A 13429-nucleotide genomic window follows, 5' to 3' on the forward strand; every position below is an offset into this window, starting at 1 on the left:
TGGCCTCTGGCAACGATTCCATGAATGCAAGAAAGGGGTCAAAGAAATCATTAAGAAATTAACATTTAATCAGTATCAATTAAAATCATACAATAGAAATTTCTTTCTCGCTATAAATATCTTCAGAATCGCTTAGCAGACGATTGTGACGTCACGTTGAGAGTCGTTAAATAACGAATGTATTCAAATTCGAAATTCAAATTTATATATCGAGCTACGAAACGCTTTAACAGAAACCCGTTCTTTCAAATCGACGTATATATATACAAATAACCCCGGTCTACTTAACCCCCCAACCGGACTTAAGAAGTAATGACGTATTTCGTTTTTATCTTTTTAATATTTGAACAAAGGTACATGCACATGTTTGCGGTTGACATGCACGTGTAACATGGTCGACGCGATGTCACACGATGTATCTGGCAGCGGTGCACTCGTTCGTCTAGTCTCGAGCCTTGAAATAAAACCAACATAACAATAACACACAGTTTGAACCGTAGTTCAATTAGTTATTCATCAAATATGAAATGAAATGACGACTCAAAATTAATGGATTTTGTGATCAAATCTCGGAATGAATCACTTCCCTTTCATCACCGCCCCCACCCGCTACAGTCCCTATCCAGCCCCTCAACATCTAGCAGACCCCTCTAAAACCGTTCATATTCGACAATTGATGACGAACGTGGAACCACGACATCGCCTTACACCACCAGATGGCGCTACTAAAAGTCAGTCTTGTTATTTCCAATAAACTTAATTTAGTCTTAATTATCAAACGAACTTCGAGAAAGATGAAAAGTTGATTCGATTTTGATTGACATCTAGAAGAAATTGAAGACTTACTACTAGCGACACCCGGTGGATCCTCACTTGCCACAAGTGGAATCCTCTACTGCGGCAGTAGTTGATGCCCTACTGTGCACTAGTGACACCTGGTGGATCCTCACTTGCCACAAGTGGAATCCTCTCCTGCAGCAGTAGTTGATGCCCTACTGTGCACTAGTGACACCTGGTGGATCCTCACTTGCCACAATTAGAATCCTCTATTGCCGCAGTAGTTGATGCCATACTATGCACTAGTGACACCAAGTGGATCATCACTTGCCACAAACGGAATCTGTTGCAAGTTGATGGTTCCCCTTTGCTCCTAGGCCTAGCCTTCTATCGGGAATCAAAGCACACATGAAGTAATGAACACGAAATAATCTACATGTACCTGTTACGCGCTATTTGGATGTATGATATTTGGAATTGCACCGGATTTCACCATTCCTGTTCTAAACTCACTCGAGAGAGAGACATAGATACCTCCCAGAGTGTTGGACCCCGGTTTCACAAAAAAGTTTTTTCGACCTTTCGAGAAATCGTTATTCGAATCTAGGAAAGATTCGATGTGATTTCTCAACAGATTGACGAGGTTTTGTCAGTTCTACGCCCGGTAGGAGTCAGGCCCCGCAGTTCTGAGGTAGAGATGACTCAGAGACCCAAATCTTAACTCGGAGCAGTGGATCTGGTTCGCAAACTTTGGTCCTAGTAACCTCCACTTTAAGTTTAATTCGTTCATTTGCAAAAATTGAGCTGAATCTTGCAATTGTTGAACTGGATCCTGATGTCACAGAACTCACGCTTATCTCGTTCTGAAACTTTTTAGTGAAACCGTCGAGGGTCCATAGAAAAATAAATTATTCGATTATTATTATATATGTATATTAATTATATTTATGAGAAGATCCAAAAATGAAAAAAAATCCCAAATAATAACCTAAATACCTAAAACCAAAAATTATCAATTCCATTTCAATTCTTTCTTTCATTTCAATTAGTAAAAATTTTATGGATAATTCAAAATTTCATTGTTTTGAGAAAGATTCAAATTCAAAATTTTCAACTGACGAATCGAAAAATCCGATCCTTCAAATACCGGTGACGTATATCTCCGTGACGACGACGCATGCGCCGAGTGATTATCGCGCATGCGTCGGGCTGGCATGGCCGTTGAAAGCGCATACGCAGAGGTTTATAAAAGATTCAAATCTCTACATGCGATTGGTTGATTTGTTTGTTTTTAAAGGGTTAATTTTATGATGAAGAAATGTCTCCGACCGGAGCGACCCCTACCTCGCTACTCATGCCCAGTAACAGGATCATTATGAAGAACAACACGGCCCACAGCTGCGGCACCGACATAGCTCCGATCGACTTCGGGTACGCTATGAAAACCAGACCAGGACCTGAAAAATAAAAAATTCGAACGAATAAAATAAGAATCAATTTTACTTTCTTTGTGTGTCTTTCTTTTGGTGAAATTGAGGGAAAACGACTGGCGACACCTGGTGGATCCTCACTTGCCGCAAGTAGAATCCTCTATTGCTGTAGTAGTTGATGTCCTACTGCACACTAGCGACACCTGGTGGATCCTGACTTGCCACAAGTGGGATCCTCTATTGCAGCAGTAGTTGATATCCTACTGCGCACTAGCGACACCTGGTGGATCCTCACTTGCCACAAGTGGAATCCTCTATTGCTGCAGTAGTTGATGTCCTACTGCGCACTAGCGACAGCGGGTGGATCCTCACTTGCCATAAGTGGAATTCTCTATTGCCAAAGTGTAGAAAATATTGAATGATCCAACATGTTGATATTCAGTTTATTTTTCTCAAACAGTAACGAGATTTATCTAAATTCAGAGACACAGTAAGGAATGTCTTACTATAAAAGCGTGATTTGATCAAGCTCAAATCTAAACTTTCAACAATATCATCAATTGTAAGATCGACCATTATTACTGAGTTTGTGTTTTTCATTTCGAATCTGCGAAAGGACAGTAGCGTTTTATATGAATACCTGAAGAAGCGACGTCTTGTATCGGTACACCTTGTTGTTTAGCCATGAAGCCCAGAGCGCAGAATACGGCGAAACCGGCATAAAGACTCGTCGAGCAGTTTATTATAGCTACCAATATACATTGTCTGCAAAAGAAAAACGAATTGTAAATCATTATTTCGCAGTTAGTATCCACTTCCACAGTTCCGGACACAGTTCCACAGTCTGAACAAACTTCCACCTCGTCGAAAACAGTTACTGGATCCAGTTCCACACTTCTGGACATAGTTCCACAGTCACTTGACTAAGTTCCACAGTTCTAGATCCAGTTCCACGGTTCTGGTTCCAGTTCCACAGTTGCAGACCCTGCTCCATAGTGCTCTGGGGCCGGTTCCATATAGCCTAAGTGAGGGCCTAGACTTAAGACCAGTCTAAGACCAACTTAGTTCTAAAGCCAAGCTAACGACTTAAGACCAGTTTTAAGGTTTAAGACCACTTTCGGTCTTAAGTCTTGACTATGGAACCGGCCTCTGGACCCAGAACCGCAGAACCCCAGAACCGCGGAACTGTTCTACAGTTCGGGGACCTAGTTCCACAGTTCTGAACCAAGTGATAATTCATCAATATATTCGACTCTTCTCTTGTTTGGATGAAATTAGGCTTATATTATATTATATATATATATATATATATATATATATATATATATATATATATATATATATATATATATATATATATATATATATATATATATATATATATATATATATATATATATATATATATATATATATATATATATATATATATATATATATATATATATATATATATATATATATATATATATATATATATATATATATATATATATATATATATATATATATATATATATATATATATATATATATATATATATATATATATATATATATATATCAAGGTATAGTTCCGGATTCAGGTCCACAATTGCGAGTTGAGAGTTTGAGCGTAATTTCTACAATTCACGGATAGAACTGGTTATACAAGGTGCCTTTCTTTCTTTGGAAAAAGTTTTCTACCTTAAAAGCCAGAATCGACCAAACTAGTTTTCCTATTCAATGAACAATGGAATGATATACACGTTATTCTTATACCTTCGCTTTGACAGTGATTTCAATGCCATTTTTTTAACCTGTTTTTCCGTGTTTTGTAGCAATGAATCGCGGCAAAGCATGAACCAAACATTACAGATTTGTTTCGCTTATTATAAAGAAATTTGGCATTTATAATAAATTTCGCACGATGATTAAAGCAAGAATGAAGGCTCTCAAACTTTATCGTCAAAATCGTTACAATAACGTTCATATACATTTGATATCTAGTATGCGTTATTAAGAGGTTCTGTTTCGAGTCGATGTGCACTACACCGTCAATATTGGCGTTTCGAAATAACATTTACAAACGTGAATTTGGCTTTTGGTTTTAAATCAAATATAGTTCTTTAAATAATAAAACTTTTTTTTTAAATAAATGTTCATAATTATCTTTGAGGAGATGAAGTGCACTACATCATCGATATATCGGGGCTGGACTGGTCACCGGTCAATTCAATTCAATTATCGATATATTCAAATCCAAAATAACTTTATTGATCCTTAATGACATATATTTTGTATGACAATATCTATCGTCGAAAATATTTATCAACGCGTGCTATTTTTCGATGAACTTTTAAGTTTAGATTAACTTTACAAATAACCCGCTTATAATGCCCTGCGTGGGGCTCAGTGGGTTGATAGGATTTAAAAAAAACAAAAAAAAAAACTTTAAGTTGCTTTTCGTGTTGTGTATATGTCTTACCTATAAACATTGTTGTTGAATTTGTTGTAACTACCCAGCGCCGTGAGAGCCCCGTAACCGATAGCGTACGAGTAGAATGTCTGAGTACCTGCGTCGTACCAAACCTATAAAACAACAACAGACTAAATTAGAAAATTTGAAAAAATTTAATCAATTTGATTGACAGCTAACGACCATGTATGGACGGTCACTGATGGACAAAGTCGAAACTTGGGGAAGCGCACAGCCAGATATAAGTTTGAATAAATGAATAGAGGCGGCCGGGTCTTTCATGGTATAGACTGTAGATAGGCGAGATTATCCTTTCAGTGAGGGCCCAATTTTAGGGTAGATTATAGGGTATATCGTAACTTTCGGATGTAAGGAAAAGATTCCGAAATGATAGGTAGTTCCCCGTTTTTGTTTCAAAATTATATTCCAATGTATGTTCAATGTTTAGAACAAAAAAGGCAATCATCGGCGAAATTCACAAAAAAAAACGAAATTAACTTAGATACATTATTATTTGATACATAAATCAAGACTGGTTGTTTTTGAAATAGAAAGTTTAGAAAGCTTCGATTGATCTGATATAGACCAGAGTCAGAACACACTGACCGGGGTGCAAGGGTGGCCAATTCAGAAGTCATCTCACTGAGATTTCAATGTCGCTAAAATCTTCAAAAGGCGATGCTCTTGAATATCAAAAAGAAAAACCAAGTCGCTATCGTGAACGTATATATTGCAAATAATCTTTCAAAAGGTTTGAGAAAATAACAGGTGTTTGTACAGCGCCCTCTCGTGGCGCGATAACGAACCGCTTTAAAGGCAGACGTAATGGTTTTTAACGTGACATGTGTGTATTATGGACGGATAGATACCACAGATGTTGCGAGTGAACAATGCGACATTGAGTCACGGCGTGGATTGGAATTTTTTAATCCGTCTATTGCAACGAATACGTCTGATGCTAAAATGTATACAGGTTTATATACATTTATTTGTAGGATGTAGACAGATATCTGCAAATAGTCTCGGTTATTGTTTTTCAACATACTGTTCCCCTCCTTGTTAGAGGCATTTAGCCACACTATGGAGCAACCTGTGTGAGACCATTAACTTAAACCTGGAGCATCCCTGCGAGATGCCAATTTTTTCCAGACGGCCCTCCTGCAAGATCCCCGACTTCCTCAGCCCTGTCCTGGTGAGACAAACATTGCTCCTGGAGCCAACCCTGCGATAAATAACATAATCCTGGAGCCACCCTGTGAGATAGAATTTCATCTTGGAGCCATCCATCCCTTACTACTGAAGAAACATCTGTTAGATCTCTGAATTACCCAGACCTGCACCCTGTGAGACCCCAACTTACACCCAGGTGCCATTCTCTGACTCACCCCTGGATCAATCCCCTGACTTTAACGTGGAGCCACCCGTGACTTACCCCTGGATCGAGTAACTTGCTGAAGTCCGGTTTCAAGTAGAATATAACACCGTCCAGTGATCCTTCCAGCAAGGCGCCGTTAATCGTCAAAATCGTGATCACCAAATATGGAAACAACGAAGTGAAATAGACGACCTGCAGAAAAGAAAACAATGAATTCATTTCAGATAGAAAGCACGAATAAGAGTCAGACGTGGTTCTCATTCGCATAGTTATATTTCACTCTTTATTATCATCAAAATATTTTAATTTAATTTACATTTCAACTACTAAAGAGAGAACGGCAAATCAGGTTCCAGATTACTTCTCAAATGGAAACGAGTCTGATCAAATAGGGATAAGATTGACCAAATAATAAATGGCATAGTTTAAATGAAAAATGATTCGAATTTAATCGAAATGAAGAAGAAATTGAAGCGCGGTAACCGAGTAACCACTAGCGAACCTGGTGGATCCTCGCCTGCCATATGAGGAATCCCTCGATTGCCACAGTAGCGTTGCCAGTACCCCACAACAAAATTCATCCTTGAAAACCGGTACGTGCGATTTTTGCTGTGTTACATCAGCTTCATCGGGTATATGAACTAAACAAGGGCCTGAGTACAGGAGGGCATAAACGTGATATCGATCATGCTGTAACGTACTTTTTTCAAGGATGAATTCTGTTCTCGGCCATCGTTCTACCTAAGGGTCTTAATATTTCAACTCTACGCGTAACAGTCAGTTCCTGGCCGAGATATACTGTTCTAACAAGTATAATGTTTAACTGTGGAACTCGTTGGAACTGGATACGAAAATCATTGACCTTTTGCCAACGAGCTATTATCAATCTGCTTCGCGCGCGTGGAACAACGTTTTCTCAGAATAAAAAAAAATGTTGTTATCTTTTTTCATTTGTAAACTCTGCGCCAACAACAGTGTACACGATATACTGACTGCCGAGAGCTGGCGAGAAGTTTCTCTCTCCAATTCACTCGCTTTACCTTTCCTGTCCATTTGATGCCTTTCCAGATGGAGAAATAGCACAGAATCCACGTTACAAACAGCGCAACAGCCAACTCCCAGACTACAGTACCGGGCTGATCGACACCCGGCGAAATCTTCAGAATTTTCCGTCTGCAAAGAGGAGGAAGAAAAGAGAACTTTTAAAAAACTATCGCGAGAAAGAAAGATTTCAGTAACTTTCCGTTGATCGAATGTTGTCTGAACTTCTCGAATTCAAACGGTTTTTACGGTGAATTCTATCCGCGAACGTCTCAAGGTCACGAATGAATTTTAAACTTTTGAAATAACGGTTTTTCTGGGGGAAAAAGCGACCCGGTAATTTTCCACTGTCTTAAAGTCTGAAGTTTGTTGAGTTTTTAGTGTATTTCCATCTTCGGTCGTCTTGAGGTCACGATCGGTTTTTTCGTTTTAGCTTTTTGAAATAACGGACTTTTTTGAAAAATAACCGCTCCCAGTAATTTTCCGCCGTTACCGAGAAAACTCGGGTTCGGCGATGGTTTTGGATAAAAATCGATAGCCAGCGTCAAAAGCATTTAAGTAGTTTAAAGACCTCGGCAATATGAAAACTTTACAAATAAAATCTGTTAATCTGAAACTTCAATTAGAATACTTCTAAACATCTTCAGAAATTCATCAAAGATTTAAATTTGTTTATTTTACCAATTTCGTCAAACCTTCATATCATAAAAAGAAGTGAGATTATCGCGAATGGAATAACTTACTCCCAGAATTCGACGACCGGATCGACTGTATTGAGAGCGGTGATGTTTGTTATATTTTGACACGTGACGTTCAGATCTCCGTTCATCAAACTACAGTTAACACTCAGCTTCGACACGGAACATCTGCAAACCAAAAAAAAAAAAACAATCGAAGTCAGTCAGATAGTTCCAGTGGTTCGATTCAAGTTCATTTCCAAAAAAATAATCAAGAATTTGTTATTTTCTGTCTTTTGCACTCAGATGGTTCAATTCAAGTTCATTTTCGATTCAATTCTTTCACAGTTATTCAAAAAAAAATTCCATGATCCACTTGTCACCGGCAAGAACAAGACAACAAGTAAAACCCCGATGTAGATATGTAGAAAAGTGTACTTTCTAATAGTTTCGGGGTTACGTCTAAACCTTATTATGAGAGAAACTAAAATTGATCATTCTTTTATTATCATTTTGTTATCATTATTCATTTCACCTTCTCTGATGACGGGTTTCTGAAGTAACCCCCGAGACTGTTAGAAAATAGAAGTTTTCTACAAATCTACTGTGGGTTTTTATTTGTTAACTCTACACCGAGATTAATATCAGTTCACTATAGTCAAGAAAAAGACACCGAAAATTTACATTTTCCATACATTGCAAGAAAGGGTTTAGAATTCCTTGAAAATAAGTCTGGAATTTCCTGATTCCCTGATCTGTCAGCCCCCCCCCCCCCCTAACTTATACATCATGCGTTAAACTATTCCGTGCCCCTGACTTTGTATTTACCGTTCAGTGTTCCAGGCGTTGTCGCAATGAGTCCACGGTAGAACACTGCTGAACGACATACTCAGGTAGTACAACGCCCAGGCGATGATAACCGCGTAGTAGGAATTGCTGAAGAACACGATCACAGCGCTGGCTATCCCGATACCTGCAACATTTCAAAATAGAAAAATTATATAATATGTTTGGCGGAATGGCAATCCCAGTTGCGCTGACATGGCATCGATCTAAGCTCATTTTGGTTCTACAACCAATCCCGCCGTCAACCTGAGACCAGTGTTAACTCATTCTATCTAGTTCTATAGCCAATCTAACAACTTAAGACCAGTCTAAGCTCATTTTGGTTCTATAACCAATCTAACAAATTAAGACCAGGCTTAGCTCATGTTAGTTCTATAGCCAATCTAACAGCTTTAGACCAGTCTAAGCTCATTTTGGTTTTATAACCAATCTAACAAATTAAGACCAGTCTTAGCTCATATTAGTTCTATAGCCAATCTAAAATTTAAGATCAGTCTAAGCTCATTTTTGGTTCTATAGCCAATCTAACAACTTAAGAAGAGTCTTAAGATTTAATACCAGTTTTGAACTACGTAAGTAACAACTTTGCAAGTTTCTCAATCGAATCAAGACGCTAAAAGAGCAGTTGTTCAAGTCATATACATAAATCTATTGCGAGAGGAGCTAACGGAATCCCTTACCTTGAAATAGCGGGCAGATCCTCCAAGCTTTCCAACCTCCGAGACTCATGAACTGCCCGAGCGCGACCTCCAGGAAAAACACCGGTAAGGAACAGCACACCAGACATATCGCGTACGGTATCAAAAACGCGCCTGCAATTAGAAATAAAGAAAACGTTAAAAAACGTAAGAAAAACGCATCAAGTTAAAAAACAAAAATTCATCATCTCAAAAAAGTTTTCTTTTGCGTATCACGACAAAAATTCATCATCTCAAAGAAGGTTTTTTGTGCATCGTTTTTGAGAAATTTGTTTAAGATAAAATGAAGGTAAGCTTGAGGTTGAATCTCACTGTCAGCTACAGGTCGTAGCAAGGAACGACGACAATGTTGGGTCATTCTAAATTCTTGATCAAATAAACTTTTGGTTTTTCAAACTTTTAGACCTGTACACAACAGAATTTGTTCCATAATGCATTTTCCACATTCTTATGTTGATATTTTACTATCTTTGATTATTCTTAAATTCTGGTTAGCCTAACACGAAGCCCCATTATCGATGACGTAGTACCCACATCGACTCACACGCACACACAGGCGCGTGGTAGTTAGCGACGAAAGTACTCAGGGTCAGATCTTAACCCATAACCGGTGGAACTGGGTGCTGAGAACTGATTCTACAAACGCCGCCCAGAACACTTAAATGGCCTCGTTTTAACGCCGTTATTTTCGAGCGCAAACAATAGTCAATTAGAGGTGTAATTAACGTCACTAATTGAGTGTAATTAGCGGTCATCAATCATCGCACAGGCTCGAAATTCAAGCAATTCGCGAATTAATGATTTCCCATGATTTCCCCCTGACTAATGCTTGTACTTTTGACGTTATAATTTATTTTCAGGGGATTTTTTTTTCTTTTCGTCCCGAGATCGAGATGGAAAAATAATCAAGGTCGTTTCCGTATATCAAAAGAGATAGCGGATGTTGGCTGCATGCCAAGTAGAACACCGAGCTGAACACCATCCCTAAATGTTCAATTCACCCTAGAACTCAAGGTAGCGAGCGTCAAGCAGTAAACTGAGGGCAATTCTTTACAAAAGTACTTAAGATTAATGTTAGCCTCACCAAATAACTGAATATTCAAATTTTGAAGCGAATGTTTCAATTTCAATTTTCTTTCTTCTGGTCGCTTTGGAGAAACAACCCAAGAAATTGACCAATCAGAGTTCCTAACACATTGAGACTGTTTGCGATTGGTCCAAAAGCTCAAAAGGCTCGCAACTGGGCCAATCGGAGTTTGTTTTAGATTAAACACACATCGAGACTGATCCTGATTGGTCGCATAGCTCGAACGACTAGTGAAAGGACCAATCAGAGTGCGTTTTATGTAGACAGCGGGAATGACTCGAATATGAGCCAATCACAATCAGAAAGAATGACGTCAGTCATTTCCTGTGTCATAAGTTCTGATTGGTTTATTAGTCAAAACACAGCGTTAACTGACCAATCGAAGATCACGTTTTATAGAAGATGTTCTAAGCTTCGATTGGCCAGTTAATAAAAGATCATCGAAGTCCAATCTGATTGGCCCGCTCACTTGAAATACCATTACATATGGACCAATCAAAACAAGCGATTTAATTCAGTCAAACAAATTCGAAATTTTCATGGTTCGCTGGAATACTTGATAAGAAGACTAATCAAGAATATATCACAAATATATGAAACGCCTCAATATTGATGATTTACAACGCAAAATCTGTCACACTGTCGGATAGATATTTATCTAAAAAATCGTCATGTCACAGACTGTTCCTTGATAATCATCGATTTTGAAGGGATTTACATATAAACCGCTAGAATGTGACTAGCCGAAATGGTATCCGTCCAAAATCGTTATGAATTATTCCATTTTCTGGGAGCGACTTCAAAACAAACCATAAAATATCGTTGTGAACTACATCGTGAGTTCAGGCAGTACGTGTAAACAGAATTCGTACCGCTTATTTACATCAAAATCACGGGTGAAATTCACCCCGTTCATACCCACAGTCAGGGTATAAATCATCTTCCAGGATTTCACCAACTGTACTCGATCAATAAGGTATAGGCGAGCCTCGTAGATCGTATGGGCAATTATCATACATATTATGACCTGGTTTCTCGATAACCGGGTGCATTTATCGTTCAATTGTCCCGCGAATAATTAATCGCGTTTATGATATTATTTTCTGCGACACAATTTAGCTCATTTCGCATCTAAAATTGACGCAATTCAACGCGATGTATCGAGTGCTAAATGGAGAGATGAAGTGCATCCAACCAGTGAGGTTCCCACAGAGGTATGACTTCTCGTTTGCCCACCAGGGGGTGCTGCAGTTGCTCAAGTTGGTACCAATAACTTGACTACCCTGAAAAGACTTCCTAATTTTCCCTCAAAATGTGATATATGATTAAAGATTTAATCTTGTCTGCACATTGAACAGTGATAATCTATATACATTAATTAAAAAATTACTATTACTATTGTTTTTACTCTTTATACTATCGTTTTTAGTCATGGAGACCAATTAAGTTATCTTATCTTACAAATAAAGTTAAAGATCAACTTGTACATCAAGTGCGGGTATGGTTATCGATATAATTATCAATATAATTATGATCTACTTAAAAGAAAAGTTCATTCAGCTTTTATTGAAATGTAGAAGAATTTAAACGCGGAAAACTACTAGCGACACCTGGTGGAATCTCGCCTGCCGTACGCAGATTCCTCGATTGCCACTGGTGAGCTCGATTGCCACCCCAATGATTTATTCAAGAAAAAGGTTCACTCTTTTCGCTGAATTGAAGAAGATATTGAACACGGAGTATAACTACCAGCGAACCTAGCGGATCATCGCTTGCCACAGTAGCGTTCGAAGTCATAAAATCCTTCTAAAATCAATCGTCCGCGATAGAGGGCGCGCGGACTTACTCGTTGTGACCAGGAGAAATTGAATAGAAAAGATAAGTCACGTCCGACTTGCCTTTTGAACTCTAAACCGGTAGACGTTAATCGTATTGATAGCATAGACGAAAACAACAGGTCAATAAGTCGAGCATGAATTTAGCTTAAACATGTTTATTAGAGAACTAATAAACTCCCGTACTGTTGTACCGAGCGACCAACACGAGCAGGGGGGTTAAAACAGATCGGGTAGAGAGCCGACCAACACGAGCAGGGGGGTTAAAACAGATCGGGTAGAGAGCTGTCAGACGAGAGACCGATCAAAAATCATACGCCACGCAAATGCTTTCCATCAGCTTGCACTGCTGAGGTCTATTTACAGTTTGTTGAATGCTTGTTTTTCTGAGGTATGAAGCTAACGGTAGACGTGTTAGGCTACTCGGTAGGTGTGTGCGCCGAGTTTTCTCAAATATCTTTGAAAGCAAACAGCACATGTAGGATAGAATCTTTTACATATCTAAACCTTCTACGTCGTTTAACCCCTACAGGGTTCGAGTTAAAACTGGTCTATTAGAACAGCCCCTGCAGGGTTCAAGTTAAAACTGATCTTCTAGACCAGCCCTTGCAGGGTTTGAGTTATAACTGGTCTATTAGACCAGCCCCTGCAGGGTTCAAGTTAAAACTGATCTATTAGACCAGCCCCTGCTGGGTTCAAAATATAACTGGTCCTAAAATCAGCCCCTGCAGGTTTTTAAAACTAGCCCTTGCAATGTTAGAATTAAAACTGACTAGTCCCTGCAGGCTTTAGCATAAAGCTGGACTACAAAACCAGCCCCTGCTGGTTTTTAGAACTATTCTATGGAATGAGCCCGCAGGTTTAGAATTAAAACTGACCAGTCCTTACTGGGTTCAAAGATAAAACCGGTCTACCAGCCTTTACGGGATAAACTTTATCAATGATCTCTCAATAACACCAGCCCGAAAGCCTATGGAATATAACTGACCTAAAACAAACTAGGCCGAGACTGCAACTCAGTTAAACTTTTTGTACATGTAATAGGTGAATGGAAAGTTACTCGGGCGACGAGCGTCAATTTCCCTGTTTCAGAAGGTAAAAAAAGACGGAATTCTCATTATCACCAAATTGCAGTCCCTCCGCGTGTTTATGAGTGATTACTCCTGAATTGGACAGGACAAAAATAGCCGTACTTTTTGTCTGAG

The 13429-nt window shown here is 38.7% G+C and overlaps 1 protein-coding gene across 2 annotated transcripts in view; it reads right to left on the reverse strand.

Annotated features, from left to right (window-relative positions):
- LOC141906765 (sodium- and chloride-dependent GABA transporter 2-like) overlaps window positions 1-13429 on the reverse strand; it is a 36776-nt gene that overhangs the window by 7467 nt on the left and 15880 nt on the right. For both annotated transcript variants that reach the window (XM_074796123.1, XM_074796122.1), the window contains exons 3-10: window positions 9285-9416; window positions 8587-8731; window positions 7825-7947; window positions 7081-7213; window positions 6098-6232; window positions 4675-4778; window positions 2848-2972; window positions 2122-2234 (exon numbers count right to left, since the gene is read on the reverse strand). In XM_074796123.1, coding sequence (XP_074652224.1) covers window positions 2122-2234; window positions 2848-2972; window positions 4675-4778; window positions 6098-6232; window positions 7081-7213; window positions 7825-7947; window positions 8587-8731; window positions 9285-9416 — 1010 coding nt within the window. The remainder of the gene's footprint in view (window positions 1-2121; window positions 2235-2847; window positions 2973-4674; window positions 4779-6097; window positions 6233-7080; window positions 7214-7824; window positions 7948-8586; window positions 8732-9284; window positions 9417-13429) is intronic.

This window comes from Tubulanus polymorphus, chromosome 6 (genome assembly GCF_964204645.1).
Source record: "Tubulanus polymorphus chromosome 6, tnTubPoly1.2, whole genome shotgun sequence".
Classification (NCBI taxonomy): Eukaryota; Metazoa; Nemertea; class Palaeonemertea; order Tubulaniformes; family Tubulanidae; genus Tubulanus; species Tubulanus polymorphus.